Source organism: Colias croceus, chromosome 26 (assembly GCF_905220415.1).
Source record: "Colias croceus chromosome 26, ilColCroc2.1".
NCBI lineage: Eukaryota > Metazoa > Arthropoda > Insecta > Lepidoptera > Pieridae > Colias > Colias croceus.
In genome coordinates this window covers 2,135,351-2,155,766 of record NC_059562.1, presented here as the reverse complement: position 1 = coordinate 2,155,766, position 20,416 = coordinate 2,135,351, and the positions used below count along the sequence as shown (strand labels likewise).

Here is a 20,416-nt window from a genome sequence, read left to right as displayed (position 1 = left end):
ATTTAACAAAAAAATTAGCATTATCGCGAATTTATAATCTTTCCGTGTAAGAAAAATATTACAAAAAAGGAGATTTAAGACTGTTTAATTTTGTTATTACTTAAAAAAATGATTAAAGTATTACATTTTTTTCATATTTACGTAAAACTATTCCGCCAATGTATGAAAGTCACGTAAGAATTTAAAGGTCAAATAAAGGACATTCAACTTCGAAGATCCAGCACGTTGACTGATAAATGAGAAGAATCTCATTTGTTCTCTTTATAAATACTTTAATGATTTAAAATATTATAATAAACAGACATGCTGAAGACATTTCCGTTTCAAAAGAATAAGCGAATACCTAACAAGTCATTTACATATTTATAAAGATGTAACTAACCTTACTCAGCCTTTTGAAATAAATGTTGACTTGGCATTTATCCTTTATTCCAATTTCCAATCTACATAACACTAGATGGAATCTGTGATATAGGAAGGTTTACTCTAGATTTTTTCCCTCCAAAATTCTGTATTACTCATTTCGTATCGTCTTTTTCTAGACTTGAGGATTGTCGCATCGTTTAATTAAGCATTTTTTTAAAGTCTTTTATGTTTTGGATAATTTGGGCAGGATTGGATTCAGCATATTAGTATATAGTTTATATTCGAATAACATGAGCATCTGTACGAGTTACATCTTCCTGCAAATTGCCTCTAATTTTCCTGTTATTGTCGCCCACGTATGTTCTCAGCATTGTATCAAAATAGGCTCATTTTCTTTCGATTATTCTAGAATTACAATTGTATCTAAGGCATTATCTAATCCTATTTAATGGTGACAGTCTGCGGAATTCTTTTACGGGGATTAATTTTTGTCTGAATTTGTTTGTCTATCTTTCTGCAGTACCTATCTAATTAAAAAGGTACGCTTATAGTAGAACGGTATTATTCTGAATATAAAAAGTTGAATTGATTAAATGCAATTCGATAATAAATTTGAGAAAAGCAATGTTTAAACCTTGTAAATGAGCTTGAAGATGAGTTTGATAAAACCGAAAGGCAATCTTTACAAAATGTCAAGGACGGACACTTGTAAAAGCACACAGAACTTACTTTCAGTTGACAAATCATAATCACCTTCATAGATATTTAAATTCCTCATTCTCAGCAAATAGCAAATTTCACTTCTCATATGATACGAGACAATTATTTAAAACCGTCAGATAAACTTGAAAAATGTAGCGACGAGCAAAATATTTCATTGTCATAAAAAAGAAAGTATCAACGCTCAGAATCATGCACTATAAATATCTTCAAATACCCGCCAAAATACATGGCAGTGACCTCAGTTGTGTGGTTATATCATACACTGAGATCGTGTTGGCGCGGCTGCTCTAATAAGATAATTGCATTTATTTCCTCCTTCGCTATTTGCTGTACTGGTACATATACTCTTTTATAGCTTGATGATATTGTTATGTTTGTATTCAGATTTATTAATTTCTAGTGACTTACTTTGGGTGGTTGAAAAAAAAGTCCCATGTCCCCTAGTGGGGTAAGGGGCAGATGCATAATACATCTGTTTCACTGATAGATTTTCTTTAGGGGCAAGTAGGTGATCAGCCTTCTGTGTCCTGCCAGACCGAGACATTTTTTTTTCTTCGTCTCCATCGGCAATCGAACCCAGGACCCCTCAGTGTTACGCTCACGCGTCAACCACTGTACCAAAGAGGCGGTCACTTTGGGTGGTTAGTAATTGTAAAATTAAACGAACTTACCTTATTAGTCAATATTTCTATATTCTTCGAATATCTTGTATCATGCCCAGGATGATTGTTGTTAATTTACCTGCATTATTTATCTGGTTTGGATTATTACAATCGTGATTGTTGACGCGTGTTATAATCGTAACAATGTTACTTACTTTATCTATTCTAAGATGTATCTGTTTGTTTAATTTATCTTGTATTATCACGTGCAGTTTATGTTTCATTGTTCCAGATACTTGAGCTACGGTTTAGATGTCATCAGTTCTTCCTAATTCTTCAAATATCAGTACATGGCTACCTATATTTAGTGGAGCACAGTCATTGAAATATATCACTAACTGCCAAATGTTATTGCCAAAGCATCATTCATGTGGTAACTTTTCATATTTTTAGAAGACATTGTTATCATGTACCTATAGCGTTATGTATTAAAATGTATGTGGGAACAAATTGTAAAAAATTACGATATAAATTTACTACTTGTTATTATACCCAATTTTATGATACATGTAAATATTAAATAGTCAAATGCCTAAATGTATGTAGGATGTTGCTGACGTCATTACTTTTAGCTACAAAATTTACTTGCATACATTTACTAAATTTGCTCACGTCAGAACTCAAAACAAGTGAAGTGAGAAGGTGCATAGCAGATTGCTCCTAAAATTTTATAGTGCAATATTTATTACCTAATTAATAGATACGATACAACACAGTGAAATCGCCTACGAATTCGAATCAATCATATATGTAATCTCATAAGACATGAACAAATCTTTTATTTTTCTCTTGTGCATAAAAAATTAGAAATAAGTACTAACACTTCATCGAGATTGAAAATAAACATACCAATACTTTAAGCTTTACACTGTGATTTACACGAGTGAATGTGAATCATGTGCATAAGATGAGATGGTTTAATAACTAATTTCAATATCCATATGTACATACATACTTGAATCCTACCAGTTTAATTGCAAGATGCTTTTAGAGAGCAATACTTCATAGTACATATAGATCTGCATTTTGCATTATTCACGATTAAGTGCATATATGATTGAAAAAAAAAGAATGTGTGTACTTATGTACACGCGTTAGAAGTTATACTTCTTTGGCGTATGGAAAAAAAATACTAGAATATACAACTTGAACATAGTTACATACCACCTAGAACTAACTTCATGCTGTTAAAGTAAGGTTCTCCATCGCGCCAAAAGATGTATAACTTCAAAAAGAAGGCATACCTTTGAAACATGCTTGCGAGTGACATGATTCGCCGTTAAGCTAAGGGAAAAACTCAGGATAAAGCACATTTAATAATCTTTCTAAAATAAGAATATCAAACTGAAAACTTACCGTTCTGGCATGACGCCGAAGTGTCTATTCCACGCGACTAATAAATAATGAAAGGAAACAAATACATTGACGACATACATGGAATATCATGCCATGCTAATTGTGGCATTGACGTAATTTTGGGGGTGTGACTCCTTGGAAGATGGCCGACCACGTGAAATTAGATATGAAAGGAATTTTGTAGGTGGGTCCCTCACGTGATTCTTGTCTAGACGTTCCTAGGCTCAGGGCCAATTTCCCCACCTCCGAAGGGCCATCTGCTTTAAGTGTTATTGTTATTTAAATTTCTCAGATAACAGTTGTGCGTTGTTAGAATTTTCTATCGGAGAGTGGAAGTGGTTCTGTAAGTTATTTTGATTCATCTTTGGCCAATACAGTATATCTTTATGGTTCGGCTAATGCTGAGTGTATTTCTATTGGATTTATCTTAAATGACAAAGATCTTTAGACGCATATCCAATTAGGAAATCCGGCATAAAAGAGACAACGTACCTAATGGTTTAAAAAATGGCTACTTTTTTAATCTCTCCTAAAGAACTCATCTGTTCGCGTTTGACACGTTATAATTTCCACAGCAGAAAAAAAATTAAAATTATCAATTGATAAATAATTTACTGCTAATCAATGCGTCACCATCGCTATTTATTTTGCTGTTGTTTCGGATTCCCCTAATGTCATTGAACTTTTATATTGATAATAATTTACTCGTATGCATACTTTATTATGCAAAATAATGAAAAGTAATATTTGACGAGTATCTCATCTAAAGATGAAACAAAATATATATAGGAATTGCCTAATTAAACTGTATTTTGTTCTAAATGGATATAGCTATAATATATTCAAAAACGACTGCTATTTACGAGCTGGAAGCCACTTTATTTCTAAGCGATTTAGCTATTTTGAATTCAATATATCAATGGAAAATTTAGCAAAAAATTCCGTTCTGCGCAAAATCTATCTGTTCGTAATGCGGAACTCTAAACTGTGCACTTCCGCTCAGCTTAACCAATTGAAATACAGCAGACCAATTGAAAGATTACAGGTTACCTTAGGCCAACCTTGCCGGTCCTTCTAGAGTTTTCTCGAGATTACAGATATACCACTTTTGTGCATTTGTCTAAGAGCCGATTTTTCAATCCTTGGCTAAAATTTATCCGTCCAATAAAGTATTACACGAACATATTAAAATGTCACCTGTAAACTGTCAAATACGGACAATTAGAATACATTTTTGAAATGGTAGTTTAGTACGTTATTCGATGAATAAGTTTATACCAAGGATTGAAAAATCAGCCCTTAATAGTCTTAAAGCAAGTGTGAAGATTTAAGAAAACCTAAAGATATGTGGAGTCTTCTTAATTTTTATGCGCTACATCAGGATATCTAACTAATATTATAAACGCGTAAGTTTGTGTTTGGTATTCTTTCACGTTAAAACTACTTAAGACTTAACCGATTAACTACAATGAAATTTCGTATGTAGGTAGCTTAAAACCCAGAATTAGATATGTCTAATAAGTGTCTAATGGCTATTTTTTATCCCGGAAATAACACTAAAAACTAGTATGAAGTTACTTTTTGGTTATTTCATTGGTATGCCATATTATCCTATTTGACAAAATTAAGATCTTTTGATCGATTTTATAACTGTATGTTTGTTTCATAACCATTTTCAATCAGTCAATCAGGAAGATAAATTCTGCATCGTTTATGTTCATTTTTCTCCATTAGTTTGACGTATGAGACGTAATCCCACAGCACATCCTGTACTTAGGAATGAGTTGACCAATTGCGATCGACCAAATTACGACCTTAACCTACAAATAATTGAGGTTACGATAGAGGAATAGATAGTGATAGAAATTGGTCTTAAGATCTACCGAACTATCTATAAGCCTGTAGAACTAGAAATTATTGGTCGTGAAATTGGACCAAACAATCATGGCATTTAGCAGGAAAGTTGATCATCAAGTTGCGATGTTCCTATCAACATGTGGCTAGCAACTTTGCTGGTCAACATTTAAACAAAGTGTCCTCGTTTTTGGTCAACTGTTGGTTAATAAATGTCACTTTTCTTCTTTATTTACAAAAAAATCGAATGATTTTTAAATCTTTCCTTTTCTGCTCGAGCAGATCGTTTTCAAGAGACACAGTTACCAATAAACTCTTTCATATCACATCAATATAATTTTTTTGCCTTTTATCATATTCTGCGTACACGTGATATAGTTATTTTGCTTCGATATTATTATCACACGTTTCTTGAAGATTGCTTATTAATAAAGGCTAAAAATAGCTGCCCGGTAACAGAATGATTACATTTCATCATGTCATCAAAAGCAGACGTCTTAGTTAGTAAGTGCATTATATACTAGTATATGTATAAGAATCAACAGTAGCATATTTTTCCACGATTCTTAATAGGTACATGGAAGATTTCCAAGCGGTTTTTTCTAAATTATAGTGGTATAATTTTGGTATATTAATTAGGTGGAAAAAAACTGGACACAATACAGCTAGCCGGTTTTGCAAAAAAAGAATGATATAGCGATTTAATTTTTAATAGACCTCAATATAATAGAACGGCCAGTTTGAATATAATTTGCAAATTGAATTATTAATACTACATTTTAAATATTAAAATTACAATTTATAATACAGATAAAGAATAAAGATGTTGAATGTCCAAATAAAATTATATAAGTAGATTATAGATAATAGACTGCCTCCTTGGTACAGAGGTTGACGTGTGAGCGTAACACCGAGGGCTCGATTCCCGGTGGAGACGAAGAAAAAAAATGTCTCGGTCTGGCAGGACACAGAAGGCTGATCACCTACTTGTCCCTAAAGAAAAGCGATCAGTGAAACAGATGTATAATGCATCTGCCCCTTACCCCACTAGGGGACATGGGACTTCACTATATAGATAATCGACCATACCTTTCTCATCAATGCCTTTTATTAAAACTAACTTTATAATAACTATAATTTATTAATACCCATAATTATAATGCAACAACAAATATAATTTTAAAACGGGTGTTACGTAAATTTGAATGATATCAAGCTGTCCCAGCAAACGTGGTTCTGCCTTAGTCTTATCACCTAGGAGTATGAAAAATAGATGTTGGCGGATTCTAAAATGTACCCACAATTTCATGGGAATCGGTCCAGCAGTTTTCGAGGAGTGTGGTAACTTATATTGTAAAACAATAATTTTATATATTTTATTAACCGACTGACTGACTTACTATATTATCTGTAGGTATTTGTAAATTTTGCAAGTGCAAGTTTGAAGTCGGTTGTTTTTAACGCAGTTATCACTTGTAGAGATTATAATTCAAATAAAACGGGAGTTACGTAATTTATTTAAAAATTTATTTATATCGATGTTAGTGACGTTTTTCGGTCAAGTGACGTTTTGTTGACTGTCCTCACGTGTTTAATGAAATTGTGTTGATGCCAAAAATACTTACAAAGTAAAATATATGTATTATTTAATGATTATAATAATTGCGTCATAAATAAATTGCTGATGAATATTTTAAATAGTGCACATGAGTCTCTTTTTTATTTTAATATTGATATATGTATTGACGATAAAAATAAATAAATAAATATTGCTACATTATATAAGTACTAGCTGCTCCGCGCGGTTTCACCCCCGTGGCTCCCCTCCTGTTGCCCGTAACGTGATGAAATATAACCTATAACCTTCCTCGATAAATGGGCTATCTAACACCGAAAGAATTTTTCAAATCGGACCAGTAGTTCCCGAGATTAGTGCGTTCAAACAAACAAACAAACTCTTCAGCTTTATAATATTAGTATACATAATTCAATAGATTCGGTTTCGATTGTTGCTGCGAGCTTGAGCGTGGCACCGGTTTGGCTAATAGACGCGGGTTCGAATCCCGACTCGTGGTTTTTTATTCGTTAAAAATAACATAACTCAAACCTTTTTAATAATACATCAAGGACAAAAACTAAGACCTAAACTTAACCCTAATCACTATGCTAATTCAATAGTCATGTACTTACTTCGTGTAAGTATAAAATATATAATATGTACCTACTAGCTTTCCGCTGCGGCTTCGCCCGCGTGGTCAAAGACAAACTCGTATAGTTCCCGTTCTCGTGGGATTTCTGGGATAAAACCTATATTTTATCCTTCCTCAGATCTCTAGCTATCTTTGTACCCAATTTGAAGTAAACCCCTGCAGTAATTTTTGAGTTTATCCCGGACATACATACAGACAAACAAACAAAAATTGTAAAAACCATATTTTTGGCTTAAGTAGTAAATCAAGATCACGCCCCAAGTATTATCTTGGCCCACATCCCTTCCCATCCCCTACCCATCCTCTCCTTCCCTATCCTCATTCCCTCCCATCCTCGCCCCTTCTCCCTAAATCCTTCCAAATCCCTTTAAGGATAGCAACACATCCACTTCCCAGTGGAGTGGATGGTTATGGGCGGCGTGTATCGCTTAACACCAGGCGACGCGTCTGCTCGGTTGCTATCCTATAGCATAAAAAAAAAAAAAAAAAAAAAAAATCTTCTTTATATATAAAAATTAAAAATGAATCGCAAAATGTGTTGGTAAGCGCATAACTCGAAAACGGCTGAACCGATTTCGATAATTCTTTTTTTATAATATTTCTTGAAGTACGAGGATGGATCTTATGTAGAGAAAACGTAAACATGTACCACGTGCGAAGCCGGGGCGGACCGCTAGTTTTAAATAAATATTCAATGTACAGTTGTGACTTTCCTACGATTTTATTATATGCATATAGAATATATATAATAGATACCAACTGACTATGACGTATCCACGTTGCAAGTATAATAATTAATGCAGTACTGTTCGTATTTTATGGTGATTAGGAATATACAATAGAACGTTGTTTTCTTGAAATTGAAAAAATAGAACATAAAAAATAGGACGAATGTTTTAGGAAAAGTAATCTTGCTTCTCTTATTTTAAGGTCTAAATTATAAATTAAAAAAAGGTTCTAAAGAAATATTAAATATAATGGAAAAATCGTGTTTAAATAGAAGAATATAATATAATTATTTTACATTACAGCTTTTATTTCTTTTAGTAGTTATTGAAAGAAAGAAAGAAAGAAAAAACATTTATTTCAAGGACAATTAAAAAACAAAACATTTACATAATAAACAAGAACAAAAAACTTAAAACATAAAAGGCAAATATACATTACTATTATTTAACAAAGTATAATTAGAAAAAGAAAAAAAAAGGAGACAAAAAATTACACCAAATTAGTACGGTAGAGTGTCCTTGAAAAAGGGTTACCAACTCAGCTAAATACTGTACTGTACGGTATTGTGCATTTTAATATTTAATTCCCATGAACATCTTCGTTTTCTAAACTATTTTTCAAAGTATGTTGTTGAAAAGTGAAGTCCCGTGTCCCCTAGTGGGGTAAGGGGCAGATGCATTATACATCTGTTTCATTGATCGACTTTCCTTAGGGACAAGTAGGTGATCACTGATTAGCCTTCTGTGTCCTGCCAGAACGAAACATTTTTTTTTTCGTCTCCTCCGGGAATCGAACTCAGGACCCCTTTGTTCTACGCTCACGCGTCAACCACTGTACCAAGGAGGCGGACTATGATTGTTGATTGTTATATGGGTGATATATTATTATTTGCAAAGATTAAATACATTCAAGAAACTACAACCCGCATGTTGATATACAACTATGTAAGGAATGGTTTGCTTGCATAAAGTTTTATATTTTAGCAGATAAGCCAACGTTATCATAATTATTACGGTGAACTGTAAAAAATTACTGTATTTCTGCGTTAATTTAATCCAGCTAAATATTATTCACCTACACATGTTATAACATAAGGTTTATTTATTAAATCCATCATTTAAAAAAACACCAACCAAGAAATCAAAAATTTCTTATTCCTGTTAAATATATCTACGTACATAGGTATATAAAAAAAAATAAAGCAAAACATATAACATTGAAATTCCATTTCAAACCTGAAGTTCCCAACATTTCCAAGACATTTATTGCTTGTATGTTTGTTATCCATTCACTCAAAAACGGCTGATCAGAACTTTATGAAGTTTGCTACAGAGATAGATTGCAGATAAGTCGGTCTAGATTAGCACATTGGCGTTTGGCCAGGTACCACGCGAGTGATGCCATGGGTTCCAGGTAGTTTTTTTAGAATCTAAAATTCAAATAATATCAAATTTAATCCATTATTCATTTAGATCACTACTAAGTGATAATTATAGTGTTTAAGTTTTATACCTATATAAATAAGGTATACTTCTAAATAATAAATAATAATTAAAAAACACTTTATTGTACAATGCACAGATATAAAATACAGTATCTTACAAAAGGAATCTTCACCGTACAGATTGGCGGCCTTATCGCTATGAAGCGATTTCTTCCAGACAACCTTTTCTAAATATTAATGACTAATAAATACTTTTTCTTGTTCCAGGCACAGGGCACTCTAGGTGCCCTTTCATTAGTTAATCACCATACAAGCAAGCAGAATGACAGTGCAACCGCTGAGAACGAAGCCCTTGAAAATTCTTCGCACTTACCTCAACACATAAAGTTGTACACAAACTGTTGACAATCAGTGATATTATAAAATATATTATAAATAATTATATTCGTTCCTCACGAGTGATATTAGTATAGTAAGCGGTGCCATTGAGTAGAAATAAGTGAAATAAGTGATATAAGTGAAATAACAATGAAGTGGTTAAGTTTTCTGCTTCTGGTGGCGGCTGTGCGCGCTGACCGGAGTAAACTACCTCCTACTTGTGATAGGTGAGTCTTTTAATTTGTATTAAATTAGAAATATTTAAAACTAGCCGCGTCAATCATCACGCTAAGACCAACTTCAACTTCCTCACTAAATGGGCTATCCATAACACCGAATTAATTTTTCAAATCGGCCCAGTAGTTCTTGAGATTAGCGCGTTCAAACAAACAAACTCTTGGCAACCCCACAAGTTTTCAATTTACATCATAAAATAAGATCTAATTTGACACAATAAGCTTGTTTTTCGTGAATATAATAAATACTTAGGTGCAAATCTAAATCTAACAACGTTTATAACTTCAATTTACACTTTCGTGGAGTGTCACAAAAAATATACCAACCTCTCTATTTTGTGTAGGTACGTACGATACACACCATACGGTACACGGGGTACACCTTCTTTTCGATAACCAATAAAATGCTAAAATTTTAGTTATCAAATTATTCCACTTGCTAATGACACCACTATCTAGCGTGATACATTATTCCAACGTCGGTATATAGGTATATAGTATATAGCCTTGACTTTTTATTATTCGCTAAAGAGTTGAACATGTTTTGCACTAATTTGATTCAACCTGTTTTATTAGCAATTATTCAATCCTTCCTACTAATATACTTACTATTTTATATACCTACTTCCTACTAATAATATATGCGCGATATTATGCAAGAATGTATAGATGTATGTTTCTTAGTCTTTCTGTTTGTGAACTTTGAAAACTGCTGAACGTAATTTGATAAAACCTGACAATAATGTGGTTTTAGTACTTACCAAAATAACACAGATTATAAAAACCTTTCATCCGCTGCAAGTGGTCAAACCGCGCGCTTTAACGCGGTAGTAATTTAATAAAGAAAACGCAACGCAATTAAATAAATTAATTGTTTCTCTGAAATTGTAATAATTACTCTCTGTAAAATAACTATTTTTTTTTTTGTATAAAATTCGGATGATTTATGTACAATAAATGATAGTTACCAAACTAGTTAGTTGTGAATATATAAAAGGTTATAATATATCAAGTTTGTAATTAATATTCAAATTCATTAATTAAATGACTATTTGTTATTTAAAATTTACACAAAAATGAACGTTGCGATAAATTGTAGGAAGATTTTTGCATAGGAATAATTTTGCGATTAATCTATATACCTACTAATATTATTAAGCTGAAGACTTTGTTTGTTTGAACGCGCTAATCCCGTGAACTACTCGTCCCATTTGAAAAATTCTTTCGGTGCTAGATAGCCCATTTATCGAGGAAGGCTATAGGCTATATATCATCTCGCAAAGACCAACAGGAGCGGAGCACTGCGGGTAAAACCGCGGAGCACAGTTAGTAAATAATTAAAATGAGTGCATAGTTTTATATTAACTGATAGTAACTGCATTGAGAAAAACGGAAATGATGGCGGCCTTGTAAAACCAGCTACTGTATAAGAGAATTTTAATTGAGTTACTATGCTGTTATCTACTTCGATATGTACATATATTTATTACTAGCTTTCCACCCGCGGCTTCACCCGCGCAGTCATAGAAAAACCCGTATGGATCCCGATCTGGTGGGATTTCTGGGATAAAACCTATCCTATGCCCCGGGGTAAAAAGTAGCCTATGTCCTTTATCGGGTATCAAAATATCTCCATACCAAATTTAATGCAAATTGGTTCAGTAGTTTAGGCGTGATTGAGTAACAGACAGACAGACAGACAGAGTTACTTTCGCATTTATAATAATATAAGTATGGATTTACCTATCTGTAGGATACAAGTATTTATTAGAATGAACAAAATCCCGAAAAAGATATTCCTCTTGTAAAGTTTTAAAGGAAAACCATGTTGACATATTTTGGCGCCAAAAATCTGGCATTTCATTATTCTACCATTTATATATACGAATTCCGTAAAGTTTAATAAAACCACACTGCCAAAGAATATAAATAAACAACATTCTTTAACCAAAATATACCACTCCTTTTGGCGCAGTCAGGTAAACAGAAATATTCATACAAGACAAGCAAAGTCGCAGTAAGCTATTAGTCTTTCAGTGATATAACTATATATCTCTCTATACTTATAAAGAAATGTCACGTGTGTTTGTTTTACCTAACCTCAGGTCAAGAATGTGACTATAATATGTATTTCATTTCATTTAATGAGTAGTTTGTTTTATTTAACATAAATTGTACGTACCTGTGACGTTTTATTAATAACAAGCTGTTTTCCGCGACTTCGTCCGTTTTTGATTTACGGGTTGGACCTGGATGTAACATTAGATATTGTAAAATATATATATTTTTTTTAATTTCCGTCAACTTTTTCATTTCCTAATTGCTCTCTGTGTTGATTTAAAAATATATAATCGGATTATTTATAAAATGTTTTAAAATATATTTTAGAAGAAATCTCCTGAAAATAAGCATTAATCAATTTCGATTATAATCTAGCACGAGGCGGGATTCGAACCCGCGTCTTCCGCCATTCACGGGCGATACCGTATATAAAAAATAATTTCTATAGTCGAGCCCACAGAACAGTAAGAACATGTCGAGCCAATTTAATAGGCAACATTTGACGTCTATCAATTTTATCTTCGAAGAGAGGTAACCTGCTTAAAAACATCGATTAAAGTGAATTAATCGATACGGATTTGAAACATTTGTCAATCGAATTTATTAATTTATGATGATTTTTATTCACAAGTAATCAATGCATTCGATTCTAGATGTCAGATTTCGATTTTTGGAGTAACGTCTCTGGTATTTAAAAAGAAAAAAGGTTTAATGACACAAAATTGTAGCGACGTCAGTTCTTCAATTCAGAAATTGTTTATTATGTTTAGTATATGGTTTATCAGTAAAATGAAATCTTAAAATTACTTGTATCGGTCATTATTATTATAAATATGTAATCATAATTGAAAAAAGTTAAGCAAATTTGCAGTTCTAACAAAACGAAATATCATGTTATTCTATGTCGTCGTTACTAGGTTACGTTGTTGAATTTTGTTGAACTGTCAAATGTTGCCTATTAAAATGGCTCTACTATAATTCAATTTTTGTAAATTATTACTAACTATTACTTGAAATCGTACCGTTTACGAAACTGTCAAACAAAATTTGAATTTTATTGACCAAAATATTTTTTACAAATTTAATGAACTTTATTAAAATTCATATTATTAATAATAATAATTGTACATTGTATGGGAATCTCATATCGGAATATTTATATGCCCTTTGACATTTTTATTTATTGACCGCGAAGGGTTAAAAGTTAATTGCTGTTATCTCAATATAAGCAATAATATTTAGGTTCAATGTTTAACCCGCAGCTTGTTCTGGTAGGTTTAATTAGTTAAGTGGACAGTTAAATATATTAGATTATTAAATATATTATTTTTTAAAGTTATAAGTAATGTCTTTAATTTAATGTATCTCTGTAATTTAATTATCTTGTCTGTATCTTTTTTTTTTTGGGAATAAATGTATTTCTATTTCTATTAGAGAAAGTTTTTACCGATCACCGATGTTTAAAGTAGGTAGGTAACTATGTTATTTCTCAGGTGATTTTCAATCGTCTGTAAATGTGCACAGGCCGCCTAATTTTAGGTATTTTTTAACTCTCTTTGCGTGATAAAAATTTCATATTGAGTTTTTGATTCGTCAAAAGCTTTGTTGTACACTTTTTGCGTTTAGGTACCTTTATTGATACTAGCTAGAGCCCACGACTTCTCTCGTCTTATACCTGGCTATGATAATATAGAATATGAACTAATGAATCAACACTTTAATAAGATGTACCTATCTAACTTCAAGTATTACTTTATTTAGGGCTGATTTTTCAATCCTCGGTTAAAACTTATTCGTCGAATAACGTATTAAACTATCATTTAAAAATGTATTTCTATTGCATACAATTGACAGTTTACAAGTGACATTTTAATAGTATCGTGTAATACTTTATTGGACGGGTAAGTTTTAACCAATGATTGAAAAATCGGCCCTTAGAGTTAGTTTCACAGCTGATAATGTCCCTGATATCCTACATACATTATTTGCCAATTAAACTGACAGATGAATTATAAAAAACGTATCAGGAAGCTGGTAAACCGGTTGTAGGGTAATTTCGACGCCAAAAAGCTACTAATTTAGCGCGTAAACATCGCATATATTATGGAAAATTTTATTTAAAAAGCCGCCTGATATTTAACAACTGGTTTCTTTAATTCCTCGGAAATACACACAAGCAAAATCAAATATTATCTATATTATTATTTGTAGGTTGATAAAATTATCATCTTTATGTTATAAGTAGGTAGGTACTAGATTTCCGCCCACGGCTTCGCCAACGTTTTCAAAGACCCGCATAGTTCCCGTTCCTGTAGGATTTCAGGGATATAAAGTAGCCTATGTCTGTTCTGGGTCTTCAGCTACCTACATACCAAATTTCATTGCAATCGGTTGAGTAGCATTTGTGTGACAGAGTAACAAACGTCCATCCATCCTCACAAACTTTTATATTAATAGTAGGATTTGTAGGCTGATAAAATTATCATCTTTATGTTATATTCCTTTATAAATAACCAGTTCAGTAGAAAGGAAGTGAATCGAGTAAGTGACCTTGGTCAAAAAATTGCGTTGTCTATTGCTACTAATATTATATAAATGCGAAAGTAACTCTGTCTGTCTGTCTGTTACTCAATCACGCCTAAACTACTGAACAATTTTAATGAAATTTGATATGGAGATATTTTGATACCCGAGAAAGGACATAGGCTACTTTTTATCCCGGGAAAATGACGCAATCCCGGAAATTCCACGGGAACGGGAACTATGCGGGTTTTTCTTTGACTGCGCGGGCGAAACCGCGGGCGGAAACCTAGTAATATATAAATTAACATGAAGAAATGTTTGTTATACATTTTGTTATACATTACTTATACATAAGTGACAACTGACAACATCAAACTGCCTGTTGCCTAAACAACAACTTAATAAAGTACCCTGTATCTACATTTAAAACGAGAAGATACAGTGCAAATTATTTATAGTAATAATACCGTTTAATAGTCATTATGATATTATCACACTATCACGTTCAAGTATTTAATGTTTAAATTAAACATACTAACTAGTTCATAAAAACCGGTTTAACGGATCTGACAGTCTGTCTCTACCGTGTTTAAAAATAATGAAATATGCAATACTATAATATTGTTATGTAATCGTTGTAACCTTTTTTTATGATAAAAACAAAAAAGAATAATGTAGATATGTAGTAGGTACCTACAATAAGTATGTACCTACTGACTTCTAGACAATAAATGTATATTTAAATATTTAATATTTTCTCTTAAAAGTTAATCTATATATATAAAAATCAATGCCACTTTTCGTTGTAATTCCATAACTCGAGAACGGCTGAACCGATTTCGATAATTCTTTTTTTATTATATTCCTTGAAGTACGAGGATGGTTCTTATGTAGAGAAAACGTTAATATGTACCACGGGCGAAGCCGGGGCGGACCGCTAGTTAACAATTTTCACACTAAAGTTTCAGTATTAATAGTCAACTTTTTGTTTTTTTTAATAAATGAAATAAGATTCGATAATTAGTTTTCTAGAATAACAAAAATCCTATCTTTTTATTTTTCAATAATAAATGAGATAAAATAGATTGGTAATTATTAAAAAAGTACCTAATTGTAGATAGTATGTAATTAACAGCGGTTAAGTAATTTCCTTTTTATTTTTTCAATTTACGATGTAATTATTGTTTATATGTAAATTAATGAAAGTAGGTATATTTCCATTTTGATAAAAACAACAATAAATAATCGTTATCATCAATTTTCATTTCATTTTATTATTAGATATTGTAAGTTTTTACTTTTTACCGACTGCAGCAGATAGAGAGTTTTCCGAATTTATATTATATGTTACTTACCGCCCGCGGCTTCGCCCGCTTTCTCTAAAACGATGAGATTTAAACTATCCTATCTCTCAAGTTAAATCGAACTGCACATGGTGTGCGAATTTTATTATAATCGGTTATGTGGTTTAGGAGTCCATTGAGGACAAACATTGTGACATGAGATTTAGATAATATTTTTGGCATGTTGACAAGGGTAAAAAACTGAAAATAGATATTAAAAGATATGTCGTTAGATTTGTTTTATTTTAGAGTAAAACTATAAGAAACAGGTAACTTATATATGTATGTTTATTAGCCATCTGGTGTCCATAACACAAGCAAAAGCTTAGTATGGGATCAGATCGAGCCGTGTGTGAAAAATGTCCTGAAATATTTATTTAATTTAACTATAACATAATTTCCTATTGTCTATTATTATTAATAATGACTTTTATTTATTCCAGTATGATATATTGCCATGGGCCCTTGCTGGACACGGTGCAAATGGCGGGTCTGTACAATGACTCCAAAACCTTCGTAGATATGAAAATCAAGCTGTCTCCGAACATCACTATGGAGCACTTCCATCAAATGATGAACAGGTAATTGTGGGAAATGTTAAAAATTTAGTAGGAATTTTTAACTGACTTAAATAAAGGAGGATATTATTAACCGACTTCAAAAAAAAGGAGGAGGTTATCAATTCGGCCGGTATTTTTTTTTATGGTATGGCATTGGACCTCAATAGTCAAATCGAAAGAAAATACTTAGCTAAGAACACCAGGCATTTTCTGAGGATAAAACTCGTATCATATACATATTATCTCTACTATATAAAAATAAGTCGGGTTTTCCTTCCTGACGCGCACGAACCGATTTCCACGGTTTTGCATTCGTTGGAAAGATATCGGGGCTTATAGCAAAGAAAAGGTGTATCTGGTGCGGCGAAACGGAGTCTGCCAGGTTTGCTAGTTATGTATAAAATAAAGAACCGTGTATGAGTATGTATTGCAATTTGTAATTTCAAAAGATTGACTCGAAAGAACCAATAATAATAGCTGACGAAGCTATGGACCATTGAAATTCAGTAGTTTTATTTATGGTTCATTTTAAAAATAAAACACATTTAAAAACTTAACAATTATTGAAGTGAAACTTCTTTATCGGGGTTGGAAAAAAAAATTGTGTAACGTTTTTTCGTTACACGCAACGCCGAACGCGTGACATTTTTCCGTTACGCGCCATCTTTTTCTTATCCCTACCACGCGTGATTAGACGTATTTCTGTAAAGTTGCAAGTAAATTATTTTTTGAAAAATAAGGTCATAAACAAGTTTCACTTCTTACGTGTGTACACGTGTGCACACATTTTTTTGTTTTTTTACTAAGAAATTGAGTAGCTATATGAATTGGTTAATTAATATGTTTACTATACACGACGATATTCTTCCAGGACAGGATCCCGACCGACCAAGGCTGATATTTTAGAGTTTGTCAATCAAAACTTCGATCCCGAAGGCTCAGAGTTTGAAGACTGGAGACCTACGGACTGGAAGGATAACCCTGGTAAGTTACTTACCCATTTATCGGTTAGTAAAAACAGAATGAAAATCAGTGCAGTATTTTTTGACTTTGTTTTATAAAATGTAGTGAAAATAATAAATTATAAAACTAAATTCTCAAATACAGATATTTTTTAATCTTAATATTTGTCTACTCTTTTGCTTCTACTGATTTATATGTTATTTCTGTGGGATTAAAGTTGATTATATAGATACTTCATTTTTCCTACTTATCAAGAATTGGGCTATCTATTGCTCTTCTCTAGTTCTTTTCCTAATTTCATATTTCATATAGCTCAGCCAAGCATCTAAGTTAATATTTTTTATCTTCCAAATATTAACAACATATATGTTTACATTTTCAGCGTTCCTAGACAGAATAAAGGACCCATTGCTGCACCAATGGGCGTCAGATCTGAACAAATTGTGGTTGGAACTGGGCAGGAAGATGAAGGATGACGTCAAACTTAACCAGGATCTGTATTCTATTATCTATGTGGATAACCCTTTTATTGTGCCTGGTGAGTTTATTAATAACTAGCTTTCCACCCGCAGCTTCGCCCGCGCAGTCAAAGAAAAACCCGCATAGTTCCCGTTCCCGTGGGATTTCCGAGATAAAACCTATCCTATTTCCCAGGGTAAAAAGTAGGCTATGTCCTTTCTCGGGTATCAAAATATCTCCATACCAAATTTCGTGAAAATTGGTTCAGTAGTGTAGGCGTGATTGAGTAACAGACAGACAGACAGAGGTATTTTCGCATTTATAATATTAGTAAATTTACATTACTTATTATATTCCTTATATTTTCCAGGTGGTCGTTTCCGTGAATTCTACTATTGGGACTCGTATTGGATTATAAAAGGTCTCCTTCTATCTGAAATGCGTTCCACTGCTAAGGGAATGGTGTCTAATTTCCTGGATGTCGTCGATCGGATCGGTTTTATACCTAATGGGGGCAGAATTTATTATAAGATGAGGTATTTTAAAAGTTTTTAAAGTTAAACTTCTTTTGGCGCGATGGAGAAAAATGATGAGAGTGAATTTTTACGATGCGCGCGCACACCGACACCTAAATTTAACGGCATGAAGTTAGTTCTAGGTGGTATAAAAATTGATAACTATGTTCAAGTTGTATATTCTAGTATTTTTTCCATACGCCAAAGAAGTATTACTTCTTTCTTGTTAGCTTTTTTGTTAGATTTTACAATAAAACAAGAATCATTAAAATCCGTTAAGCCGTTGTTGAGTTATATTATTGTATAACTAAATAAGCGTTTTATAAATTTTGATATCTATACACTTATGTTAAAACTCTTATCAATTAGTGGAGAATAATATTTAGTTAAAAAGTATTCATTTTTATTGATTAGCCTTATTTAAACTAGCTGCTCCGGGCGGTTTCACTCCCGTGGCTCTGCTCCCGTTGGTCGTAGAGTGATGTTATATAATTATAGCCTTCTAACCTTCCTCGATAAATGGGCTATCTAACACCGAAATAATTTTTCAAATCGGACCAGTAGTTCCCGAGATTAGCGCGTTTAAACAAACAAACTCTTCAACTTTATAATATTAGTATAGATTTGTTAATTAAATAATTATTATTACAATTTTCAGATCACAACCCCCGCTCCTGATTCCAATGGTGAAGTTAATATATGACGATTCGTCTGATCTCGAATATCTAAGGATGCACATTCACACCCTAGATAGAGAATTTGATTATTGGGTAACCAATCACACAGTGGAGTTCAAACATGAAGGACAAACGTAAGTAAAAATCCTTATTTTATGGTATATACTTTGACTATCCATACTTAATACAAGTGATAACTGCGTTAAAAACAACCGACTTCAAATTTGCACTTGCAAAATTCACAAATACCTACAGACAAAAATGCTCATAAAATAAAAACTACTGGGCCTATCCGAATAAAATTTTTATGGGACCAATACGACACCATCCCGCATCGAACAAAAAAAGAATCACGTAAATCGGTTCAGAAACCTCGGAGTAACCGGTGTACATACATAAAAAAAAAAACATGCCGGCCGAATTGATAACCTCCTCCTTTTTTTTGAAGTCGGTTAATTATTAATGCGAAAGTAACTCTGTCTGTCTGTTACTCAATCAAGCCTTAACTACTGAACCAATTTGCATGAAATTTGGTATGGAGGTATTTTGATACCCGAGAAAGGACAGGATAGGTTTTGTCGCGGAAATCCCACGGGAACGGGAACTATGCGGGTTTTCTTTGAAAACGCGGGCGAAATCGTGGGCGGAAAGCTAGTAATATATAACTAGACTCATAATTCACGCTTAAAAATTGTCCAAAGCCAAACTCTGCCTACGTGTACGGCAGTCTTATTATAAGCGATATAGACCTTGAACGTTACGTCAACGAAATAAGGTGCAAATTTCAATCAATGTACAAGGCCGCGCGGCTCGGATATTTGTACGAACTTTTAATAGGCGGTTATGCTGACTATAACATTATTTAAATCTATACATATAATAAATCTGTAGAAGGGTCAATTCTGTACATTGAAAATATTAAAAAAATAAATAGCATAGTGTTACTGGATCGATACCAAACCCAAATATTATGTGATTAAAAAAATTTTTCTCTGTGTGTCTGTCTGTCTGTATGTGAAGGCATCACGTGAAAACTAACGGTTTATCATTTTATGTATTATCCTGGGCATAAAATAGGATACTTTTTATCCCGGAAAAATACGTAGATAAAAAATTAATCTTAATTTTCCCGCGCGGACGGAGTCGCGGGCGGAAGCTAGTTTTCAATAATGGATTTTTTATCATCATTAAAGAAATTCTCTCATTACCAAAAAAGCAAAATGTTTGTAAGTTTTTTTTTAAATCTATTTTCAGGGTTAAACTATGGAGGTATACTGATCAATCTCAAGGCCCAAGGCCGGAAAGTTACAAAGAAGACATCGATTGTGCTAAGTAATTTATCATTATTTATTATAAA

The 20,416-nt window shown here is 32.6% G+C and overlaps 1 protein-coding gene across 6 annotated transcripts in view; it reads left to right on the top strand.

The window, feature by feature from the left end:
- LOC123703549 (trehalase-like) overlaps window positions 1-20,416 on the top strand; it is a 65,441-nt gene that overhangs the window by 26,807 nt on the left and 18,218 nt on the right. For 5 of the 6 annotated variants that reach the window (XM_045651613.1, XM_045651609.1, XM_045651611.1 and 2 more), the window contains exons 2-8: window positions 9,612-9,949; window positions 16,329-16,466; window positions 17,317-17,429; window positions 17,791-17,946; window positions 18,238-18,403; window positions 19,041-19,193; window positions 20,314-20,391. In XM_045651613.1, the coding sequence (XP_045507569.1) occupies window positions 9,873-9,949; window positions 16,329-16,466; window positions 17,317-17,429; window positions 17,791-17,946; window positions 18,238-18,403; window positions 19,041-19,193; window positions 20,314-20,391 (881 nt within the window). In that variant the 5' untranslated portion in view covers window positions 9,612-9,872. Of the gene's footprint in view, window positions 1-3,412; window positions 3,451-9,611; window positions 9,950-16,328; window positions 16,467-17,316; window positions 17,430-17,790; window positions 17,947-18,237; window positions 18,404-19,040; window positions 19,194-20,313; window positions 20,392-20,416 lie in introns of those variants that run through there. The other variant, XM_045651612.1, reaches the window with a different exon arrangement.